The following is a 21,062-nucleotide window of genomic DNA, read 5'->3' as shown; positions in this document are numbered from 1 at the left end:
TGGCAATTGAAAATTGTGCTTTTAATGGATAAAGCACACATTTAACTTAAATCCAGGTGACAGAAGGAAAAATCTTTTTATTGCATTTCTCCTTTATTAATAGATTAGGCAACCCAAAAAATTCTATTGAAATTACCCTAAAATTAATAAAAACATCATTCAAACCTTCATTGTTAGTCACTTTTCCTTTCATAAAACAAATTTCTAATAAATGTGTAGAGGATAAGCAACTTCTTTTTTGAAATATATACAACAGTGTATGTGGAAAGATGATTATTGGCAAGTCAAACATAAAATAACATTTTATATTATTCCAAATTAAAAATTAAGAATTCATTTCAGAGAGGATGGGGAAGACTGGATGAAAGAATGTGAGGGATTAGCTAAAGAACATATATATAACTCATAGACATGGAGAACAGTGTGGGGATGGCCAGAGGGAAGGGGAAATGGGGACATCTGTAATAGTGTCAAGAATGAAAATACAGGGTAAAAATAAAAAATATGTTCAGGAAAAAAAACCAGAAGAAACCCAAAGATATGTTTTAGAATTACTCCATCACTAAAATACCACTGACTACATTGGTAGCCATATACTATGCGTTCCCATTAAAAAGGATAACCTGCCTTATTTTTATTTCAAGTTTACTTATCTGCTTCTGAACTGAATCACATTTCCTTTTCCTTACACAAAACTTTTTCTGCAATTATACCCCTCTCTCCTGCATAAATGGTTTTTCTTCTTATAGTGGGGCTTCCCACTGTTCTCTTTTACACTTCCCATTCTACTCAAGACACCTTTAGTTTTCACCTGGACTACTGAAGTAATCTCACTGACCTTTCTGTTTCTCTTTTGCTTACACATGGCTTATTGCCCTTGAACGGCCCTATTCTCTTCAAAAATATAAATATAATGACATTACGATTGCTATAGTTTCTTACTATTTAAGGAATAAAGTCAATGGTCTGCCATGATGCACAAAGCACTCTGATGAACTCTGATCATGAATACTGATGCTATCTATATAGGGAATGATTTGACTTCAGATCACATCTTTGAATTCAACTTTACCACTCTCCCTTCTTGCTCACTCTGTGCTTGGCTTTTTTGCTCTTCTTTAAGCATAGTAAGTTGCCTCGAGATATTTATCCTTGCTGCATCATCTCTCCACACAACTTCATGTGACTCACTCCCTACTTTTATTTGAGTCTGTGAAAGTATATATATTTTAAACTTCTATTTTTATCACCATAAACCACATGTGATCTGAAATTGTCATTCCCCCGCCACCAATTTATATCATTATACTTCATTGAGTCAAAAAGTGGTTCACAGTCCTGGCTGCATATGAGAAATACCAGAGTTTAAAACCTTCTGATACTTTGAAAACTTATGTATATTTAAGGAATTGTGAGAAAATCACTGTGACCTTGCTGTCAAGTGCACAGAGTTCTAGAGACAAGGTCAGAAGTGAACCCATGACTGAGAGATTTTTTTTGCCTAAATGCTTTTCACATTCTTTTCTTGAAAAACTTAAGAATTATCTACATTTAATTCAATCTTATCCTAACTTCTCTGCTTTTGTCCACATCATGGCTCTGCCCATATCTATCTGTGTTCTATTACATAGCACGAAAGCTAAGTTTCCTTTTTTACTCAATTTCTCTCGTTTAGGGTTATTAAGTATTCACTATTAGCCAGAGTTTGTAAAAAATTCCACTTTTTAATATATGACAGTATTTCTGTATTATTTAAAATAATGATTTGTGAAATCTTTTACTTCCTCACCCCCTACATCCTCTGTAAACTTGCTTAACTTTAAGAAGCAAGTCAATACTTGTAGGTATCTGGGGCAGAAGTTGCTGGGTAGCCAGCATATAAGTTCCAGGGAAATAGAATTTGTGGGGGCTATATATAGAATTCATTTAGGAAAGATAATCTTATAGAAAGAAGGGGAAGTACAGGTAGTTTTAATGATTTATATCAGAACTTACCTGGAAATGTTCTAGTACATTCTTTCAACCAGCCTCCTTTCTTCTTGTAACCAGAGCCTTATTTGGGGGAAATTATAGTTTGAATCTGCCTATCTCATGTTTCATGGAGCAGCATTTATTTTTATTGTTATTATTATTGTTGAACTGATGTTAGCCTTTGGGAAGGGGTTCCCTGTCCGCCCTGGCTCTCCTCCTGACTTTTTTCTTGGTACACAACATATAAGGTTTCTTGTGACACTGGACCAAGGCTATCGCATTATATAAGGGGAAATTTTAATTCTATGATTTTGTCATCTAAGAACTCTGGGTATAGCCATGACTCTCCAGGGGTTAGGGAAAGAGGGAGGTGAAAGAAATAGTTCATTAGGGGATCCCACTGGGCCTTTTGTTCAGAGAGCAACAAGACCTGAAAGGGAGTTCCTTGAGGAGATGGGATAATTTTGATCATTTCCAGTTTTCATGTAATGATGGTATAATGTGACTTCGCCCTATTTGATGATACCTGTATAGGTATAGCTTTTACCCTGTAGTGGTGAATTTTGAATAAGTTCATTCTTTAATAGATAGTTGTGTATAGTCTTTATGCAAAACAATTAATGCTGCTTGTAAGAATACTCAGGTACTTCTATGCCATTATAAAAAGAAAAGAAATGACTGATTCAACAAATGGTAAATTCCCATCAAATAAGAATAGAATTCTCTAAATGGGCACTAATTTTGGAAGACACAAAGATAATAATTTTTCAATCACATACCTCCATAATAAATTTCTTTATATAACCTTTGCTAGAAAGATTAAAGGGGTTATTCTCAAACTTTCAAGACATTTTAAAATACAGATTGCTGATTTCCATCCCCAGTATTTCTGATTCAGTGGACCTGGGGAGGGATCCAATACATTGCTATCTAACAAGTTCTCAGGTGATGATACTGCTTTTCTGAGAACCCCACCTTGAGAAGTACTGGATTAACAAATAGCCAGTTGCATTCTGGGCATTGCAAGTGGGGACTATTTATATATTTTAACTGATAACACATTCATGTTTAGTTGCACCTGATCAGAGATGTTGATGCAAGTTCTCAAGATTCCATATTTAAAGGATGTCTTTAAAAGGAAGTCTTTTCACCTTTGTGTAGTTTTTTTTTCCTTCCTATTTCCGTCAAAATGTAAACAGCTGTTTGGTGATGCCTTTACCCTATACAGCTAGAGACTGCCTAAAAATTCTAAATTTTTCATTAAACTCTTTCTCTTTGATAGAAATACTAATTAATATTTTCTCCTTCATTTTGAGATTGTGAGGGCATGATTGTAATTTCTTGTGGAAATCTGCTTTGTATAGACAAAACTCTGCTCTTTTGTGTAATGTATACTTTAGGGCAGTGTGTCTATCCCTTCCAAGCCCAAACTATCCTTAAATAATTCTTAACTATGAAAGTAGAAGCCTAATCTACTTCATAGACATAAAAATCTAATACAATAGTTGTATACAGAATTAAAAATAATTTGCAATATGTGTAATAATAATACATATGTGATACATACATAAGTTACAAATATATGTATAATATACGCAAGTATGTATAGTACATATATATAATAAAAACCAATAATATGCCTTTCAGACATATGATATGCAGACCAATATGCAGACATATTGGTCATATTCAGACCAATAATATGCAATGTTCAGACATGAGAAGAAGCAGAAAGCTAGTGAACTTAGGAGTTAGTCTCTATAAACAGTACAGCTGCAGATGCAGAGGGATAGAGATGAGTGGTGTAGGGGCTCAGATACAATAGGCTACATTGCCACTAGTGACCTAACATTTCTTGATAAAGTTCCAAATAAATTAAGGTGGAACCAGTCATTAAGTCTTTATTAGGGAGATTCAGTAAATATAAAAAACATGCATGATAGTGAGGGTTATTATTTAGCAAGTGTGATTCCCTTGTCCCTCTTAGTAGAATATGTTTTTCCACTCCATTGACATACTACTTGACCATGATTTGCTTTGAACATTGGGAGGCTGCAGATGTGACACAAGAAAGGCCCTGAATGTGTTTGTGCTATTTGGCTGGGCTCTTTGTGTGCCAGGGATCTGTTCTGATAAGAGCATGTCCTGGGTGGCCTCAGCCACCTTAGCATGGACTCTAGGGTCAAAACACTTGGAACTGACATGAATTCAGTTCAAATTCTGGAACCAGGCTGACAATCTGCTTCATGTAATAGCTATCCATTCACCTAAGTCGAGCCTTGAATTAGTCAAACTAAAGTAGAACTGAAACCAAATATATATTATGATAAACTGGGTTAGTGTCCTATTGTTATTGTAATAACTTATCACAAGTTATAGACTTAAAACAACACTAATTTGTAATCTTTAAATTCTGAAGGTCAGAAGTCTAAAATGGGTCTCTGAAAAATCAAGATGTCAGCAGAGCTACTTTTCTTCTGGAGAATCCAGGGGAAGGTCTGTTCTCTTGATTTTTTTAGATTAAGAGGGCACTCTCATTTATTGTTTTTTTACCCTCTTCCCCCATCTCCAAAGCCACCAAGAGCTTTGGTCCTTCTCACCTTGCCAGCCCTCTGATTCTCTCTCTTCTGCTTCTCACTTACAAAGACTGTCTTTCTATCTATTTATCTGTCTACCTATCTATCTGTCTATCTATTTATTTATTATTGTTCAATACCTTTTTGTTTACATTGAGCCTACCTAGATAATCCAGGATAATCTCCCTGTCTCAAGGTCAGAAATTGACAAAGCTTAATTTCATCTTCAACTTTAATCCTCTTTGACATGTAACCTAACAGATTCCAGAGATTAGGACTGGAATTTTTTACATATATTTTATTGATTATGCCATTACAGTTGTTCTATTCCCCCCTTCATTCCCCTCCACCCTGCACACCCCTCCCCCACCATCCCCCCTTTAGTTTATGACCACGTGCCTCAAGTTCTTTAGATTCTATATTTCTCCTATTATTCTTGCCCTCCCCCCTATCTATTTTCTATCTACTGTCTATGCTACTTATTCTCTGTACCTTCTCCCCCCTTCTCCTTCTCCCACTCCCCTGTTGCTAACCCTCCATGTGATCTTCATTTCTATGGTTCTGCTCCTCAGCTGTCGTCTTAGTTTGCTTTTGTTTTAGGTGTGGTTGTTAATAACTGTGAGTTTGCTTTCCTTTCACTGTTCATATTTTTTATTTTCTTTTTCTTAGATAAGTCCCTTTTATATTTCATATAATAAGGGCTCGGTGATGATGAACCCCTTGAATTTGATCTTATCTGAGAAGTCTGATGGGAACTCCTTTGTAGTGACTGTCCCCTTATCTCTTGCTGCTTCTAGGATTCTCTTCTTCATTTTAATCTTGGCTAATATAATTATGATGTGCCTTGGTGTGTTCCTTCTTGGGTCCAACTTCTTTGGGACTCTGAGCTTCCTGGATTTCCTGGAAGTCTATTGCCTTTGCCAGATTGGGGAAGTTCTCCTTTATTATTTGTTCAAATAAGTTTTCCACTGGTGGCTGTTCCTCTTCCCCTTCTGGTACCCCTATAATCGGATGTTGGAGTGTTTAAAGATGGCCTGGAGGTTCCTAAGCCTCTCCTCATTTTTTTTGAATTTTTGTTTCTTCATCCTTTTCTGTTTGGTCATTTTTTTCTTCCTTCTGGTCCACTCCCTTGATTTGAGTCCCAGTTTCCTTTCCATTACTATTGGTTTCTTGTGCATTTTTCTTCATTTCAGTTAGTTTAGCCTTCATTTGTTCCTCTAATTTGTGACTAAAATCAACGAGTTCTGTGAGCATCCTGATCACCAATGTTTTGAACTGTGCATCTGATAGGTTGGTTATCTCTTGGTTGCTTAGAAGTATTGGCTCTGGGGCTTTGAGTTGTTCTTGAGCCATGTTTTGGTCTGTTCGCACCTGTTGAGTATGAGGAGCGGAGCCCTAGATGTTCACCAGGGCGGGGCAACTCGGTCACTGGGTTGTGACGCTGTATGTGGGGGCGGGGTCAAAGAGGGGCAATAGTGGTCCCCTCTGTTGCTTCCTGCTGCTGAGGCCTGCGCAATTTGTCTAACTGCTGTCTCCTTCACTGGTTTATCTGTGTGCAACTGTGTGACCGTGGTCAGCCTGCTGCCTTGCGCCCTCACTGGGTCCGCCCATTGCTACCCCACACCTGGGATCCGCCATGGCTGCCTGTGCGCCTGGGTCAGGGGATATTTCCTGCCTGACCCCACTTTGCTGCTGACTCTGCCCCTCTTACCAGTCTGGCTGAAGGGTTTGTTGTTGCTGGACTTCCGTATAGTTCAATTTTCTGTGTTTTGGCTGTGTTTTTGTTACTGAAACTTTGTTGTCTTTAAACTTGGTTGTGCAAGAAGGCACAATGTTTATGCCTCCATCTTGGCAGATGTCTCAGGATTTGGATATTTTTGAGGGGAGTAGAAGACATTCTTCCTACCTCATAAATCACTGATGTTTGCACTGTTTTGTTATGCAATTTATTATGACAAAAGGCATCTAAAATTAATGTACTTTGTGTTTAGTTCAGTTTGACCTAGATGATCAAGATATTTTGCACATACATAAATATCTCTTAATGAATGTAAGGCAGTTTCTCACTGTATAGAATTCTACCATCTCTGCCTTCTGCCATATAAATGCCAGAAGAGTACATACTCTTTCTCACCTGAGAGTTAATGACACACATTTAATATATATTCTTCTTAGACATTTTGTTTCTTTAATAATTATAGATTAGACTACTAAAATGTATTATCTTGCTTTGTATATCTAAATACATCTTGCATAACTTAGTTCTTTACTTTATCTGTAACATCCTACTCCACCTTTGAATGTATGACAGTTTAAAAAATTAGATGAATGTTCTTTTTCCTATCACAAATAAAGAACAGAGGTTTGCTGTATTATAGATTCTAATTGGTCTGCCATGATACACCCTTTGTGATAATAAATAATGATAATAAATAAATAAATAAACAAACAAATAAATAAATAAAACATGTGTCAAGCTATTGTTCTCCTCAGTCTTCATGGCAGTTGGGGTCAGGGTGTGTAATGGGGTGGAGGTCAGGTGGGAGTGGAGGTAGGGGTCCGTGGAGCATTATTATGGAGACCGAGCTTCCTCTAGTTAGGAGGAGACTCATTTCTTTTAACGAAATGCCGAAATTTTTCTTTTCTTTGAAGTTTCATGATATCACATTGTTGAAATATCCTACAACATAATATACACAAAGAAGCAAAGTTGCTTACTCAAATACTTTAACTTTAAGTACATATTGTAAAATTTCTGTCAAAATATTTCTGTCATTTTACACATCCACACACAATACAGGAGATTTTCCATTTCCCTATATTCTTAGGCATATAAAATGACATCTCATTATTATGCATTTTTCTGCTAAATTCATTAAATAAACAAGTAAAATTTATTTCCACATATTTTTACCTAATTTTCTTATTGATTGTGACTTTTATGAAAATTTAATTTGGGCCTATTTTATTTTATTCTTAAAAATACATTGTCACTTATACATGTTTCAATAATTTTCTCCTAGTCTATTTCCTTTGAATGCTATCATTCCATGCTATACTAACATAAATTATGAAAGAGAAAAATGTATCAATTGTTTCATTTATGATTTATACTTTTTTATTATTTTTATTATTTGCCCAGTGTCATCAAGACACAGGCCTATAATATTTTGAAACTTTATTTTTATTTTTAATAGTTTAGAGACTTTATTTTTAATTCATTTAAAATACTTATTGTCCTGGTTTGTTTCTGATTTCTTTGTTGGTGTACAAAAATGCCTTCTACTTCTGAATATTGATTCTGTATCTTGCTGCTTTGTCAAATTCACTTATTAGGTCAAGTAGTTTTTAGGTGGAGTCTACAGGGTTTTCTATGTACACTATCATGTCATCTACAAACAGTGAAAGTTTTACTTCCGCCTTTCCAATTTGAATGCCTTTTATTTCTTCTTGTCTGATCACAGTGGCTAGGACTTCTAATGTTGAACTCGTTCTTTGTTGAATGGAAGTGGTGAAAGTGAACATCCTTGTCTAGTTCCTGATCTTAGTGAGAAAGCTTTTAGTTTTTGCCCATTGAGTATGATGTTGGTTGTAGGTTTTTCATATATGTCCTTTATTATGTTGAGGTATGCTCCCTCTACTCCCACTTTGTTGAGGGTTTTCATCATAAATGGGCCCTGTACCTTATCAAATTTTTTTCTGCGTTTGTTGATATGATCACATGATTTTGTCTTTCCTTTTGTTTATGTGATGTGTTACATTTATTGATCCCATTTGCTAGAGCAACAAGAAAAATAAAGTACCTAGAAATAAACCTAACCAAGGAGGTAAAATACTTGTACTCGGAAAATGACACAACATTAAAGAAAGCAATTAAGGAAGACACAAACAAATGGAAGAATATACCATGTTCATGGATTGGAAGAATTGACATCATCAAAATTTCCATAATACCTAAAGCAATTTATAGATTCAATGCAATACTTATTAAAATACTAATGACATATTGCACAGATATAGAACAAACATTTCAAAAATTTATATGGAACCATAAACAACCCCAAATAGATACAGGAATTTTGAGAAAGAAGAACAAAGTAGGAGGGATCAAAATACCTGACATCAAACTATATTACAAGGCCATGGTAGTCAAAACAGTCTGGTACTGGAATAAGAACAGAAACATAGACTAATAGAACAGAAGAGAGAGCCCAGAAATAAGCCCAAGTTTCTATGGTTGATTAATATTTGATAAAGGGGGAAGAAGCATAAAATGGAGTAAAAATAGCCTCTTCAAGAAATGATGTTGGGAGATCTGGATAGCTACATGCCAAAAAATGAAACTCGACCATGAACTTACACCATACACAAAAATAAACTCAAGATACATAGAAGACTTAAATATAAGTCATGATACCATGAAAGTCCTGTAGGACAACATAGGCAGGAAAATCTCAGATATTCTACACAACAATATTTTCATTGATATAACCCCTAGAGCAAGGGACATAGAGGAAAGAATAAACAAATGGAATCTCATCAAAATAAAAAAGCTTCTGCACAACTAAAGAAAACATCAACAAAACAAAAAGAAATCATACATATAGGAAAATATATTTGCCAACAATTTCTAAGATAAGGGTTTGATCTAAAAAATATATAAGGAATTCACATGACTTCATTGTAGGAAGACAAAAAGAAAACAATTAAAAAATGGGCAAAAGACCTGAACAGACACTTCTCCAAGGAGGACATACAGATGGCCCAGAGAAACATGGAAGGAAAGTCAGCTTCACTAGCCATCAGAGAGGTGCAAATTAAAACCACGATGAGATACCACTTCACACCAGTCAGGATGACCACCATAAACAAATCAACAAACAACAAGTGTTGGAGAGGATGTGGAGAAAAGGGAATCCTACTGCACTGTTGGTGGGAATGCAGACTGGTGCAGCCACTGTGGAAAACTGTGGAATTTCCTCAGGAAACCAAAAATGCAACTGCCTTTTGACCAAGCAATTCCATTGCTGGGATTATACCCTAAGAATCTGGAAACACTAATTCAAAAGAACCTATGCACCCCAATGTTCATAGCAGCCCAGTTTATGATAGCCAAGTACTGGAAGCAACCTAGGTGCCCATCAGTAAATGAGTGGATCAAAAAACAGTGGTACATTTACGCAATGGAATACTACGCTGCAGAAAGAAAAAAGGAGCTCCTACCCTTTGTGACAGTATGGATAAAACTGGAGACCATTATGTTAAGTGGAGTAAGCCAGACAGTGAAAGACAAATGCCATATGATCTCACCTATAAGTCGAACCTAATCAACAAAACAAACAAGCAATTAAAATATAACCAGCAACATTGAAATAAAGATCAAACTAACAGTAACCAGAGTGGATAGTGGAGGGAAATAATAGGGGAAGGAAGGGAAAGGGTCATCAAGGAACATGACACATGGACAAAACCGAAGGGGGAAGGCTGGAGAGTGGGGTGGTAGAAAGTAATAGTGGGAAAATGGAGACAATTCTATTTGAACAATAAAAAATGATTAAAAAATAAAGTATTTATTTTCTACGGGTCATAAAATGATTATATTCATTATGTTTTAAAATATATTAATAAAAAATTTTAAAAGGAAAAAATAAAACAAAATTTTGTGATGAAAAAATATATATTAATAGATAACTTCAGCTACTGATTAGTCCATTCTGTACTTTCTGATCATTAACATCACGTATGTAAAATAAAAGTGGATCTCTTTCTGGACTTTTCATTATTTTATTCCAGTTGTTATTTTATCACAATTTTAACATAAACTTCTGAATTTTTCAAATAATTTTTAAAGTTTAGTAGGGCATTAAACCTTTGTCTGAGGTATCATGGGCACCTAGGTTTCTTCCAACTCTTGGCTGTCTTTTAAATTGTACTGCTTTTTCTGTGTTTGGTTGTTTGAAATTGATGTTTTAGGATTCTTGGGGTATAATCCTAGCAGTGGAATTGCTGGGTCAAAAGGCAGGTCAATTTTTATTTTTCTGAGAAAATTCCATACTGTTTTCCATAATGGTTGTACCAGTCTGGTACAGACTGGTCCACCAACAGTGAACTAAGGTCCCCTTTTCCCCACAACCTCTCCAACATTTGTTGCTTGTTGCTTTGTCTATTATAGCCATCCTGACTGGTGTAAAGTGGTATCTCATTGTGGTTTTAATTTGCATCTCTCTGATAGCTAACGATATTGAGCATCTCTTCATGTGTCTCTGGATATTCTGTATGTCCTCCTTGGAGAAGTGTCTGTTCAAGTCCTTTTCCCATTTTTTAATTGGGTTGGTTGTCTTCTTAGAGTGGAGTCATGTAAGTTCTTTGTATATTTTGGAGATTAAACCTTTGTCTGAGGTATCATTGGCAAATATGTTTTCCCATACAGTTGGTTGTCTTGTTAATTTAATACTGTTTTCTTTAGCCATGCAGAAGCTTTTTATTTTGATGAGGTCCCATTTGTTTATTCTTTCCTTTATATTCCTTGCTCTAGGGGACATATCATTAAAAATGTCGCTGTGTGGAATATCTGAGATTTTTTTGCTAATGTTCTCCTCTAGGACTTTAATGGTGTCACTGCTTATATTTAAGTCTTTTATCCACCTTGAATTTATTTTGGTGTATGGCGTAAGTTGGTGCTCAAGTTTCATTTTTTTGCCACAATGTTCATAGCAGCACAATTTACAATAGCCAAGAGTTGGAAGCAACCTAGGTGCCCATCACTAAATGAATGGATCAAAAAATTGTGGTACATATACACAATGGAATTCTATGCAGCAGAGAGAAAGAAGGAGCTACTACCCTTTGCGACAACATGGATGGAACTGGAAAGCATTATGCTGAGTGAAATAGGCCAGGTGTTGAAAGACAAATACCATATGATCTCACCTTTAACAGGAAGCTAAATAACAAAATAAACAAGCAAACAGAATAAAAACAAAGACGCTGAAATAGAGAACAAGTGGGCAGCGACCAGAGGGGAGAGGGAAGGGAATTTAAGGGGAAAAATGGGGAGGGATTTTGAGGAACAAGTATGAAAGACACAGGGATGAGGACTGGGGGGGGATGAGAGGGAGGTGGGGAGATGGGGTAGGGGGGGTTGGGATGGGAGAAATAGACAAAAAACTGTACTTGAAAAATAACTAAATAAAAATTTTTTAAAAAGTTTAGTAGGGCAGTTCTTCCCATCTTGCTCTTACAAACTTGGCTGTTCTTAGAATTTTATTTTTCATATATAAATGTAATTTATAAGTTCAACAAAATTCCTCTGAGAAGTTCATTGGGCTTACATCTAATGCACAGATTCATTTGAAGAGGCATCATTAGGGTATCTAGTGTTTCATATAAGATCATGATGTGGTGCTCTCTTTTTAAATTTTTTTGTTTATTGTTTATGCTATTACAGCTGTCCCTGCTTTTTCTCCTTTTCCCACCTCCACCCAGTACCACCCACTTCTGTCCCACAGTCAATCCCCATACTGTTGTCTGTGTCCATGGGTCATGCATAAATGTTCTTTCGTTAATCTCTTTACCATTTTTCATCTAGTCCCCATCCTGCTGTAGCAGCTGTCAGTCTGTTTCATGTACCTATGCTTTTGTTTCCGTTTTGTTCATTAGTTTATTGTGTTTATTAAATTCTGTACCACTAAGTGGCACATACAAGGTCAAGCAGCCCAATTTGTGGTCATGGCCACTTTGGGCTGCTTGAATTTGTATAAGGCATGGTGAATTCACGGCTTGAATTTGCAGACAATAAAAACCCCAAGTCAAATATGATAATTAAGCACTTTATTAAGCAAGAGCAAAGTGAGTCAAGATTATACATCACCAGATAGGAATTTACCAATATCCAAACATAGATGCTGGGGGAATCCCAGAGACAGCATTCTAGGTCTGACTGGGAAAGCTCCAAGTGAAGTGTTCTTCTCTTGGGCCAGATTCCTCAGTGCTTGCTTACAGGGTTGCTTAAATGAGATTTTAAACAAAGATGGTTATGAGCCAAGGGCATTGTGTGACCTGGCCTTTAGTCCAGGAACTGGCTCCTCAAGGAACTGGCTAGGTCCCATCAGGGATGTTTTCCGAGGCATGAACATTAAGAAAGTACAGATCTTTCTGGGAGAAGAGCCAATTCTCCTCAAAAGAATGCACATACACAAACACTTGGTAGAAAAACAGGTCATGGTAAGGGCACGAACGGGGAGGATTCTCAATGCCCTCTTAACCCTTCGGATTCCACACATAAGTGAGATCATGTATTTGCCTTCCTGTGACTGGCTTATTTCACTTAGCATAATGCTCTCCAGGTCCATCCATGCTGTCAAAAAAGGTTCTCTTTAGTCATATATGTTATGCTCATAAGATCTCTTACATTGCTCATATTTTTTTCATAAAATTTGCCCATCTATTTATGTTGATTTTGTATCTGTCAATCTTGTTGAACTCTCGTAAAGTTTAACAAAGTCTCTGTAGATTGTCTACAAAAAATACTACTGTCATCCACATATTTCTTCCCTACTGCGTGGCTCTGACCAGCACAGTGCTCAGTATAGATGGAGTGGGAGTGACAGTGGATTTGCTTGCATTTTTGCTTTAGAAACACTTATAAATGTTTCCAAATTTTCATAGCTTATTACACATTTCTCATTTTTGACTTTCCAAGATCTAACACCACTTGCTTCCCATTATATTTTTGAAAAGTATGTAATTTATCTAAAATTATATACCTATTTTCATTAGGTTTTTCTAGTAACATCCATAAAATTATCAGAGAGTTCTGTTGCTTGAGGTTTAGTTGAATATTGAGATGGTTAGAAAATAATTAGTTAAGTGTTTGTATTCTTGTGCTTTAGTTAATAATAAAAGTTATAAAATGTTTACTCACATTTGTTTTTAATTGGAAAATTAAGTAACTTGGTGGTTTCATTACATTTTTATTTCTAAAATGGAAAGGGCTTTAGAAATCATACACAAAAGCCAGTAAGAGAAAAATGGTATATTGTATGAGTTTTTTTTAATGAAATGTCTGGAACAGGAAAATCATTAGAGACAGAGTTGATTGGGGATTTTCTAGAGTGGGGAGGGGGTTGGTAGGGCAAGATGTAGAGTGACTGCTAATGAATGTGGGGTAAAAATATTCTAAAATTGAGAGTGGCGATACTTACACAACTCTTTGTATATATTAAAACCTTGAATTACATACTTTGGATGGATAAATTTGTGGTATGTACATCATATCTCAAAAAAGCTATTAAAACATGAAAAATAATATACTTTCATAGTTGCTATGTCTGATTTGTGTTATCTTTTCCATTCTTAATATTTATTTTATTTATCCTTTTTCTTCTCCCAAACATCCCAAACTTCTGGTAGATATACATTAATGATGCAATGAGAGAAGTTAAGATAACACATTAGCTTCTGTATTATTAAAATTTCCATCAGAAAAACATAACCAATAGGTACAAGTAAGAAGAGTGTGTATGTGTATGGTGTATCTGAGATGTGGAGAATTAAAACACAATATATTAACAAATTTGTATTGAAATATGTAATATATGTGTGTCAAAAGAACACATATTAAAGTTGAACTCAATCAATTATCACAGTGTGAACATCCTCAATTAAAAACATACTACCCTTTCACAAAAAATGTGAAAAAATTAAAACCAGAAACCTCACCTTCAAAAATGTGGAAAAAGATAAAATAAAAATATATAAAGCAATTTGAACTAATTAAAAAAATAAAAACCTATGAGGTAGATGTTATCAGCCACTTTTTACAGTAAAGTCTCAGAAAAGGCTCTGAGAAGTTTCCAATGTCAGACACCTAGCAAGGGACTGACCCATGTCCAACTTCAAAAAAAACAACAAAAAACATACTATCAGAAAATGCTATCAGCATTTCAACACAGACAATATAAATGATACACTTTAGAATTTGGAGCTAAGAATGTAAAAACTGTGGGCTATTACATACTTTAATTCTAAAAATAAACAACTTCATTTTTTTTCATGGAAAAATAGAGTTCTGAGGGAATAACTTACAAATACTCCTTCCCTGACTCTTTAATGAAAGCCTTTACTTTCACCTTTGTATTCTTATGAGGTTAAATAAAGGAGAAAAGCTTGAATGCTCGATATCCCAGGGAACACAGAGCTCCCCAGATGGCTTTAGCCATAAGCTCAGGGCTACCCACCAAACTCCCAAGTGGGGCTGTGAGATATATCTCATCAGTATAACAACCTCTTGGCCCAGCATTCAACTAGTTGAGGGTGGGAGACTAGAAATGTTCTTTCTATCTTCTGAGGATGCTTCTACAATACTGTGCTTTCTCATTCCTGCTGTCCTGGAGACATGTGAGTTTGTGTCAGGAAAAGTCTTTAAAAGACATTTTGTATCTCTTAAGAGAAAGTCATCTGTATAATTGGTGATGGGAAGTCTACTTCAAAGCAGGAAGAATGAGATTTAGAGGTCAGGAAAGGGGATTTTGCTATATAACAGCTCTGTGTAGTCTAATTTGGAATATTATTTAAAAGGCTTCCTAGAATAGGAGTTTTAGTTTGGTGTTATTTAGGCTCAGTGGTTGAAAAAGGGAGAAGAGCTGGGAGCTGCCAGAAAAGAAAGAAGTAAATGATCTGTTAGCTGGACCAGGAAAATGGTAGGCATTGTGAAGAAATTTTAAACATTTACTATGATATTCCTGAAATTAATAAAAAGAAATAATTATTCACTAAGCATTTGAGAGAGAAATGTGTCTGCCTAACAGTGTAGAGATCAAATGCAGTAAATTAAGCAGGGAGAATCAGCAAAATGCTACTGATTACCTTGGGTTTTGTCGTAGCCCAGTGTGCTCATAAATAGGCAGAGGTATCCCAAGTTTAGCTGTGCTATTGTGCAGAAGAAATGACAGCCTTAGGTTTGTGGTGCAGTTTCAGGCATGGAAAGTTTTCTCTATTTCTAATCTTTCCCTCAAATTGTGTTGGAACTTTTATTTTACTGAGGGTATTAGCTCTAATGTCCCAATTAGAATTAGGTAAAAGTTTGAATTAGAGGGATAGGTTCAAACTGAGTAAGAATGGTCACAAGTGTTTATTAATATTATAAGTCATTTTATACAAGAGAGGGTATGAGATTACAGGCTCATTCCTGTGTGTTGGGGTGGTCATGAGGCTGAGTGAGATGATAAGCATACACAACTCTATAAAGGAGTTGGTATGTGTAAAGGTCGGAATTCCTTACAAACCACAGGAACTTCAAGTAACGCTCACTTACATTAATCAAATTAGGAGCCAATCTGGATAAGTGATTCATGGTAATCTGTGCTCAGTTTAGTTCCTACAAGAAAGAGTATCAACTCAGAGACCTAAAGAGCAGGAATGAACCTCAATAAAGAATATTTAAGTTAATTGAAGCCTTCTGGCTTTCTGTGGAGTGAATTTATGAGATGATTAAAAACTGTAAGGATGGCTGACATAAACTAATGGTTGGGGTGGTGTAGTGAACAGGTCTTTACTGCTTCTTCCACTGATTCTAGCTCCATTTCCTATATTGAGATACCCAGTACAGTAGATATATTCATTATTTCAACAAGTAAACTTGTGTCATAAAAACCAGAACTGAGTGCATCTATTTGGCTGAGAGCAGCCAGAGAAGCTATTTTCCAATCTCTTATTGATTGCCAGTCAGGTGACCCTAGAGGACATATAGAAAAAAACAATTTAAAACATTGATTTTATCAAGTTTGCCCTGCAAGGAAGCAACTCTCATTTTATAAATGTCCAAGCTAAGACTAGACCCTAGTTGTTTAAAGAAACTTCATGAAGATTCTGTATTAGATATGAGGCTACTTTTCTATTAAAACAAAGGCAATGACATTTACTGAGCACATTCTATGGGCCACAAACTGTAGTAGGTGTTTTATTCAAATTTCAACAACCTTACAGAGTATTATTATTATCATATTATAGATCAGAAAAGTCTAGGATCTTACAAGAAAATTGGCTTGCCTAAGGCATCACTGCCAGTAAGAAGTGAACAGAAAGATTTGTTCCCAGTTTTATGGAGTCCAATGCCGACAGTCTTTTTTTTTTTTATCACCACAACTTCCTGCTTTACAAACTCCAAGATTCTATGCCTCCAAAATGTTTTGCCTCTTCAGTGAATATTTGAGCACAAGAGTGAAATATGTACTACAGTTTTGCCTGAATATTAGGTAGTTCCAAGAGCTTAAATCACATCAATAATAGTCACATTTTTGGACAAGTTCAAACTTTCCCCTTGATGTGTTTCTCCTTAGGTAAGATAGCACCCTAGATCAAATTGATCAGAACCTTAGGTCTTGGCTGCATCTTCCCTCATAGACATAAGCTCACAGAACACTCTGTCAAACAAGACTCTTCATATGCACCTACCTGTACAAGCCACATTTATCTCTCTTTTGTGGAGGTCATATGGTTTATTGGCTCTGAGCTGATTAAAATAGCACTGGTCACCAATCTCCTCTCCTTCAGTTAGTCCCTATGTCTGTGAGGACAAACACAATAGTTGGTTTTGTTTACTGACATGTTTGGGTTATCAAATGTTGCTGTGCCTTTTAAACCCACCTACAGAGCAAGGAAGAACCTGTTGTGCAGTACAAAAGAAGCTTCTCTGATTTCTTTTTTCCTGGTGACTATACACACAGAGAACCTGGACTATTAAGGAATAGGAGAGTTCACATATGGTGTAAGAAAGGATTGTGATTTGCCTTTGATAATTATTTTATTACTCCTCAAATTTCCTAAAATCAGTGTCTTTTTTTTACTGATTATTGAAGTATTGGTTGTCCAGCTTTGAGAGCTAGTTAAATCACAGGTGCACATGAAATATTTGTGGTTGAATGAATGGATATAAGTTTCTGGGCACTAAAGTTCTCGTTCCCATTTTGAAGGCTTCTAGTTAAAGTGATTTCTCAGACTTTATCTTAACAACTATACCTTTGTTTCTATTCCATTACCATTATATCTTAACACGTTCTGCATAATTCCTTTTGGTTTAAGCACTCCTTGCTGTGAACCGTGTCCTCCCAAGGAGTGGAAGTATTGGAAAGGTGGGATAAATGACATAGTTGTATAAGATTTTTCCACAAGCAGAGATATTCATCACTGTCAATTCTCTGAGTTAACATAGAATTGTAAAATCACTTCCTAACATTGTGAAAGAATGAGATTGAGAAGGATTTGGCTACATCTTTTCTTTGAAATCACAAAAAAACACATGTAGAATGTGGATGAAAGATTAATGCAGAAGTAAACTGGAAAAGGCTGAAAGTTTCTCTTTCAGAAATAAAACAAAATCCATAAAGGGTTAACTTCAAAATCTTGTGAAATGGAAATTGGACACGTGGGGGTCCATGAAGCATGTTCTGGAACTTCAAATGAACATTGATCAAAGATATGGGGAAATATCTCTTGGTTAGTGAAAGGAGTGGAAACAACTATGGTGGCACCAAGACCAGAAATAATTACCAAGCACTAGATTCTAAACCAGAATCCATTCTCAGCCCCAAAACAAACTAACAAAAAATGTCCAACTTTATACAGTGGACTGTGTTGGCAGTTTTCATTTGGGACAAATGATCCCATGTAATCTCTTCTGAGAGAGAGATGATAGAGAGAAGGGAAGGGAAGGGAAGGGAGGGGGGAGGGGAGGGGAGGGGGGGGGGGGAGGGGAGGGGGGGAGGGAAGGGAAGGGAAGGAAGGGAAGGAAGGGGAAGGGAAGGGGAAGGGAAGGGAAGGGGGGAGGAAGGGGAAGGAGGGAAGGGAGGGGAAGGGAGGGGAAGGGAGGGGAAGGGAGGGGAAGGGAGGGGAAGGGAGGGGAAGGGAAAGGTCTAATACCTTTCTTTGAGTGCAATAGGCCTTAGATATAAAATAACTTTAATATATTTAAATGCTTATTTGAGCCCTTTATCACATTCACTAATTTTATTTAACAAGTATGTTGTGTCAGGCACTAGTCAAAGTTCTTTACAAATATTAACCTGTACAATTCTCTTAACACCCCTAAGGAATGATACTATTATTAATCCCATTTTATAGATGATGAAGCTTGCCTAACATTATATAGCTAATAGCTAATAAGTGTTACTCTAGTCTCATCATATCCCTGTTCTGTGTTGTCTCTTTAGGTTATCTGATACAGTGGGAGAGATTCTGACCAGAGATGCTTCTTGGAACTCCTGGCCAGATCATGGAGTCTCCTAATCACACTAACATGGACCCTTCTCTTTTCTTCCTCCTGGGCATCCCAGGTCTGGAACAGTTCCACCTGTGGCTCTCACTTCCCGTATTCTGCCTGGGCACAGCCACAATTGTGGGCAATATAACCATCCTGGTTGTTGTTGCCACTGAACCAGCCCTGCACAAGCCTGTGTACCTATTCCTGTGTATGCTCTCAACCATTGATTTGGCTGCTTCCTTCTCCACAGTTCCCAAGCTACTGGCCATCCTCTGGTGTGGAGCTGGACACATCTCTGCCTCTGCCTGCTTGGCACAGATGTTTTTCATTCATGCCTTCTGCATGATGGAATCCACTGTGTTGCTGGCCATGGCCTTTGACCGTTATGTAGCCATTTGCCACCCACTCCGCTATACCACTATCCTCACTGACACCATCATTGCCCGCGTTGGAGTGGTAGCTATGGTGCGGGGCTCCATGCTCATGCTCCCATGCCCTTTCCTCATTGGACGTTTAAGCTTCTGTCAAAGCCATGTGATCCCACACACATACTGTGAGCACATGGCTGTAGTGAAGCTAGCCTGTGGAGATACTAGGCCTAACCGTGTGTATGGACTGACTGCAGCACTGTTGGTCATTGGGGTTGATTTGTTCTGTATTGCTCTATCCTATGTCTTCATTGCACGGGCTGTCTTTCGCCTCTCATCTCATGAAGCTCGGTCCAAGGCCCTAGGAACCTGTGGTTCCCATGTCTGTGTCATCCTAATTTCTTATACACCAGCACTCTTCTCCTTTTTTACCCATCGTTTTGGTCACCATGTTCCACTCCATATTCACATTCTTTTGGCCAATGTCTATCTGCTTTTCCCACCTGCTCTTAATCCTATGGTATATGGAGTTAAGACCAAAGAGATTCGAGAGAGGGTTGTCAGGGTATTTCAAAGGGGGCAGGAAACTGGGGTCAAGGCATTTGAGTGATCCAGGATTATGGAATGGACTTAGTCCAAAAGAAAAGAACCTTTTTAAAATTAAATAATCCTCAGTATTTGAGATTGGAAAGTGGTTTTAATAGGGTGATGATGATTTCCACAGTACTTTCTAGATCATTTCCAAGGTTAACAAATCACAGAAGAGGTCAGGTTGGTTGAGCATTGTTATCTTCAATCTAAGGAAATATAACATTGGAAAATTCTTACAACCCAAGTTAGAAGAGCTTCTGTGTAGCCGAAGAAAGTTTCCTCAGCTCTTGACCCTCTCCCACCACAGAAAGCATGGCTTTCTAACTTTACATTTTAGGGTATAGCTGATATTTTGCCATCTGCAAGGACCAGAAGATGGGACCATAAAGCCACAGAGAAAGAAATTAGAGCTGTGAGACACATCATTTTGCATACTTTCTATATTCCTTCATCGGAGCTTGAAACCAAGAAGAGGAAAACTCAACAATACCCATAATATTAGCTAGTGGCAGAGCAAGGGCTTGAAAACTATGATCTCTTGGTACAGACCAATAGGAGTTCTATGGATGAGATTGTAGGAAAAGTCAGAAATAACTGTTATTTGTAAACTTAAAATATTCATCCCATGTTTATATTTCTGTTTCTATCATCTAGGGAGGCAAACTAAGTTCAAGTGACTTGGGTACCACTTCCTGATAAGCAATTTCCAAATATTCTTAAGCATTTACACAACTGGTAGGGCCCTCCAGAAGTCACTGACTTCTATCTCCTGAACCTGTGAAGGATGGTCATTTATCCCAATCAATCAGAGGAGGAAGTCTTTGTCAATTCATTTTCCCACTTATTTATAAAAAAGAAGGGCTAAATGTATCTTAGTCCCTCAATCCTAGCTAACCCTGTGTAGGGGAAAGTTCTTAATTGTATCTGTGACACTGAGATTGGAAAGCAGTTATTATAAATACTGATCCTTCTGTTTTCCAAAAAGAATAGCTTTAGAAAGTTGACCTAATACATTCCATTAATAAATGAGCACTTTAAATTTCGAATTTATTCACATATACACTATCTGCTTCTCACCCTCTCAGTAGGCCATTCCATATGTTAGGTGAAGGAGACACAAAATCCCCTGCTAGGAATTGACAGACCCTCCCACTGTTGGAGATGTCGGTCCTGAGGGCAGAACACTAAGGACCATATTTTTAAAGTTTCTATTCTCAGGAACATAAATGTTTTTACTGTGTTATTTCATATTGGTGGGGATAGATAGTTTGCAAATATTAGAACTCAATAAAATAGGCA

At 36.8% G+C, this 21,062-nt stretch overlaps 1 protein-coding gene across 1 annotated transcript; it reads left to right on the top strand.

Moving 5' to 3' along the window:
- The first annotated feature begins 18,789 nt into the window (after positions 1-18,789).
- Positions 18,790-19,782, top strand: LOC119044644 (olfactory receptor 52P1). The gene has a single exon (XM_037139104.2). The coding sequence runs from the start codon at positions 18,790-18,792 to the stop codon at positions 19,780-19,782; it is 993 nt and encodes a 330-aa protein (XP_036994999.2).
- Positions 19,783-21,062: the final 1,280 nt, after the last annotated feature.

This window comes from Artibeus jamaicensis, unplaced genomic scaffold (assembly GCF_021234435.1).
Source record: "Artibeus jamaicensis isolate MK-2021 breed Jamaican fruit bat unplaced genomic scaffold, CSHL_Jam_final contig_1940, whole genome shotgun sequence".
Lineage (NCBI taxonomy): Eukaryota > Metazoa > Chordata > Mammalia > Chiroptera > Phyllostomidae > Artibeus > Artibeus jamaicensis.
Note: the sequence above shows the minus strand (reverse complement) of the source record. Positions and strands in the feature narration are given on the sequence as shown.

Excerpts from the sequence above, each read along its gene's own strand:
- LOC119044644 (XM_037139104.2), top strand. The coding sequence starts at position 18,790 with ATGCTTCTTGGAACTCCTGGCCAGATCATGGAGTCTCCTAATCACACT.